At 48.4% G+C, this 4,465-nt stretch overlaps 1 protein-coding gene across 5 annotated transcripts in view; it reads right to left on the bottom strand.

Annotated features, from left to right (window-relative positions):
• The window catches only part of LOC103368088 (neuropilin-2-like), a 91,896-nt gene that overhangs the window by 75,873 nt on the left and 11,558 nt on the right, over positions 1-4,465 (bottom strand). For all 5 annotated transcript variants that reach the window (XM_008296337.1, XM_008296341.1, XM_008296338.1 and 2 more), the window contains exon 2: positions 3,372-3,552. In XM_008296337.1, coding sequence (XP_008294559.1) covers positions 3,372-3,552 — 181 coding nt within the window. The remainder of the gene's footprint in view (positions 1-3,371; positions 3,553-4,465) is intronic.

The following is a 4,465-nucleotide window of genomic DNA, read 5'->3' as shown; positions in this document are numbered from 1 at the left end:
GATGGATGGATGTGTAGATGCTTCCAGAGACTCCAGGAGGTCACACTCTTCAGGTGAAGCTAACACGCTTCTGGGTGACAAACTAAAGAAGAAAGCAGCACCTGTGTTCTGCTGTGGGCGCGTTTGGCCGACATGGTGTGAGTCCACTTGTTCCTTCAGAAGGAAGTGTCACTGGAAAGGAAGATGAAGTCGTTCTGAGTGACTCCCTTTATGTTTGATGAAGCATGTCATCCTGATGGGATCGGACTCTTCCAGGATGGGGTCCCTGATGGTCCCTGAGTGGTTTGATGAACATGAGTCCTGGGCCTTCACAGTCAGATCTGAACCCAGCTGCACACCGACTGCCATCATCAGAACGCCAAATGAAAGGTCATCTTTTGGACGAATGGCGATACATACTCGGGTAAAGTTCCAGAGACTTGGAGAGTCAAAGCCACGGCGTTTTGAAGGTTTTTCTCGTAGGCATGGTGGCCCAACATCGTCCTAAGACCCTTCATGTGGCATTAATTGAGTTTCTCTCCAAACTCTCGACAACAAAGCAAATCAGCATATTTCCCAAAAGGAGACATTCAAGCTGCAGACAGATGTTTGTACTCAGAGTGAGATACCGTAATGAGCTAACACCTCTCAATCTGTTTCGGCTGCAGTCCTCACCAGTCAGACCTGAAGCCTTCCCACTGGACGGGCTGGGGTTGGGCTTTAAAGCTCCCTCCATGTTTTCATCAGCCTGGGGGTGGAGGAGGGGCAGTCCCACCACTTCTACATCTTTCCAGCAGACAATCTAAATCTCACGCCTACTTCATGCCATGTGCTTCTGTCTCTGGCTGGTTTCATCATTACGTGACTATTTGTGGCGTCCTGTTTGTGTCCAGCTGAGCGCAACACTGTGGTGCCTCGCTGGACAGACACATATTTAAACAATGCTGGTTGTCGCTGGCCTCCAGGACAGCCGGCTTCACACAGCCGGGCTCAGCTCTGAACAACTTCGATTCCCTGCATGGTTCCTACAAACCCCAAGGCAGCAAGTGGCACCAACATAAGTCTTTCTGTGATGAAATGAAACGAACTGGACACCAACATGACATGTGGTTCTTCACCCATACCAGCTGCATGGAGGAGGTCTGATGAACACACAGTGACACAGAGTGTCCTCTGTCTATGTGCTGGCTAATCATGTGGTCTCACACACAGGCACTACACATGTTGTGTAACTGAAACCATCACCTTCGATGGACTTTTCACCACGGTGACCATCATGTGATAGGAAACGGGAAGTGATGGTGAGACATGATTGGTCATGGATGTCGTTATCCTGTGAGGAGCTTCTCGCCTCTCCTACTCCCCTCAGCTGCTTCCCTGCGCTGAAGTCGCTACTGTACATGAATCCTAATGAAAACGTCTCTTTGTCGTGACACCGCTCCATCGATTCTGACCGCACTGCCAGCCGAGTGCCTGACAAAATGTGATGCATTATAGATTACAGATTCCAATCTTAAATTGCAATCAGGATCATAATAGATCGCACTGCTTCATCACAGTGACAAAAAAAAACAATCGCTGTCTGACCGGGATGCAGATTCAGAGCCGTGTGCGTGTTGATGGATGTTTTGGTGACGCCACCTTGTCATGAGTTTGTATTGGACAAGAAGAGACAGGGAGGAACCGACGCCTGCTCACAGCGTCGTCTGTCAACATAGAGGTGTTTGTCTGCACTCTCCTTAAACCGAACATGACCAGTAGTTTTCTGTTCCTCAAAGCTCTTTGAGAAAAGAATAACCAGGATAATGTTCTCACGACTAAGTTAAACGAACAGTCGCTGGGTGACCACGTTCATCCGTCCCCCACAGACACACCATCCATCAGATCCTTCTTCTCCGTGGCCTCTGAACCTAACAGCTCAATTTCAGCCTACCCCTGCACACACACACACACACACACACACACACGGCATCAGGCGCCTCTAGACCTAAATAGCTCTGTGCTGTAGGGAGCTTCTCAATAACTATTAAGCCACAGATGTTACCACCAGCACTGCACATTTCTCCTGCAGCACGGTCTGGACGAGGAGCTTTCAAAAAGTTCTTCTGAAACTTAAAAACAGTGTCGGACCAACACATGTCCTGCACACATGCAGCTTATGCACTGTATGCATGCACCACAATAAATAAATCAGAGGCTGTTGTTTCTCGATGTTTCAGCTCCTGGGAAACGACCGGCTTTAAATGGATCTAAGAAATTCAAAGAGGAACGGGACAGAAGGGCAGAGGCAGTGGAGGAGATAGAAACAGGAGAGAAGACTGGAGACAGAACAAGAGAGCATCTAACGTACCAAACCGAATCTAGACAAACTGAGGAAATGTGGAGAACAGGCAGAGAAGTGAGCTTTTCATTTCCACAGCGCAGCGCCAAAGAAAAGGCGAGCAGAGCAAAGCGCAGCGCTCCGGTTCAACCTTTCAGCCTTTCAACAAACAGGCAGCCGGTGAAATATTGATGCTTCAATTCCAACAAAGAAATGTCTGAATGATTTTGGTGCATGTGAGTGGGGAAACTCACCTATCTATAATTGATATGGCTGAAACGTTCATAACGGGAGCAGAGCCACGGCGGGTGAAGTGTGTGTGGATCTGCAGCCGTTCACACGGCCTCACCGCTCCTCCTCCTCCTCCTCTCAGAGCAGGAGGCCTTCACCCATGACAGGGATGGGACCAGTCAGGAGCTTCTTTAGAGGCACATGACAGAGGACGTCTCATGTAGGAAGAGTTGGTTCATGGCAGCTCTCCATCGGCCCTTTGCAGCTATGTGCCTATCATTCCTACTGCGGGTTTGTTTCTCACTAGTCTCTCACCGCGATGCAGCGTTTCTCCATGACGCCCTGTTTTCTTTCAGTCTGCCTTCATCTCTGCTCGCTCTATTTTTACTTCATGCTGCCTAACTCTCTGCCTCACCGTGCAACCAAAGCCCAACAGCCAAAAACAATGATGGACACCAAATCCTCTAATCTGTGTTAATTCTCCCAAAGTGTGAAAACCATGCTGGAACAGTAAATGTGTTGTAATTAGACATTGATAATTAGAGACAGGGGACCAGGGGAGGTCCCAGAGTGATTATTATGGGATAGTTAAAGCCAGAGAAACAGGAGGAGAGTGGGCTGAAGTTCACCAAACACACCCAGCAACTCTCTCACAGAGACAGGCTGGTGGAGGCAGAAACCCCAGAGAGAGCAAGAAGTAGTTCAACTTCTCATCTTTCCTCAGTTGCAACCTAATTTCTCGCAGTAACTTTAAGTCTTTACAACTTCTAAACCGCTCTTTCTCCCGTTTGTTCTTTAAATCGCTGTGTTTTCCAGCCATCGCGTGTCGTCTTGGTCTTACCTGCAGTCCAGTTTCTCTATTTCAAAGTGCGGGTTGAAGTTGAGGACGATGCGCTGCGAAGGCTCGGGGGCTGTGATGACCCAGCGGCAGTTCTGGTGAGGCGGATACTCCAGCGGGTAGCCGGGGGTGGTGATGTAGCCGGCGTCGCTGGCATCTAAAAAGCCTCCGCATGGCTCAGACGCTGGATGGAGAGAGGGAGACAAGCAGGAGGATGTTGGATGAAATCACCTCACATGCAAGTGACACATGTTGCTCAGTTACTGGCCCAACCGATGATCAGGTGGTGTTCAGCGTTTTCTGATCACCTGTATAGCTTTTTAATTTGAGAATGTGCCCACGGCCTGATCGCTGCACGTTGTGAGCAACAGCAGCACTGACGGGTAAACGCTGACGAAGCATGTTTAAGGTGATGGAGTTTGTGTTGCTCTGAGTGTTGGCACCAGGATTTTCATTTGTCCTACGGATGGAGATCAGTTCCAGGACTGCTAATCGCTGGTGTCTTTGATTCACTCCATCTCCTGATGTGTTGCTGAAAACATACCAATAAAAGCACTCAAAGTTTAACTTCTAAATTGTTGTGTTTGCTTAATATTTCTGCAAACTTGAATAATACGCAGACGCACACATCAGACTGAGGTCACTGCTCAGTGTTTCAGAAGGGGATGAAGCAGGCCAATAGGAGAGCACTACAGGGGAAAGGTGAAGAAATACATTATTATTGACGGACAACAAATATTTTGTTCTAAAAGAGACGAATTAATCAGATAAACCTCCAATTACAATCCTAACAACGTGCCTCATCGCAGCAGCTGAGGGTCAGCGTGGTTTATCAACGTCAACCAGAAGGACTTCCAAACATATTTGTTCATCATGCACCACTTCACACTGCAAACGGGGGAAACCAGATGAAATGCAGATAAGGACTGTTTGCAGACAGGATATGAGAAAGAACGAAAAGCTGCACATGTGTCACCGTGTGGATGGTGTCAGAGGTCAACGCAGCATCACCATCACAAAGACGCCATTCTGTCCACCAAGACTCTCACACACACACACACACACACACACACACACACACACACACACACACACAC

The sequence above is a fragment of the Stegastes partitus genome, unplaced genomic scaffold, assembly GCF_000690725.1.
Source record: "Stegastes partitus isolate 25-593 unplaced genomic scaffold, Stegastes_partitus-1.0.2 Scaffold1121, whole genome shotgun sequence".
In the NCBI taxonomy this organism is placed as follows: Eukaryota; Metazoa; Chordata; class Actinopteri; family Pomacentridae; genus Stegastes; species Stegastes partitus.
Note: the sequence above shows the minus strand (reverse complement) of the source record. Positions and strands in the feature narration are given on the sequence as shown.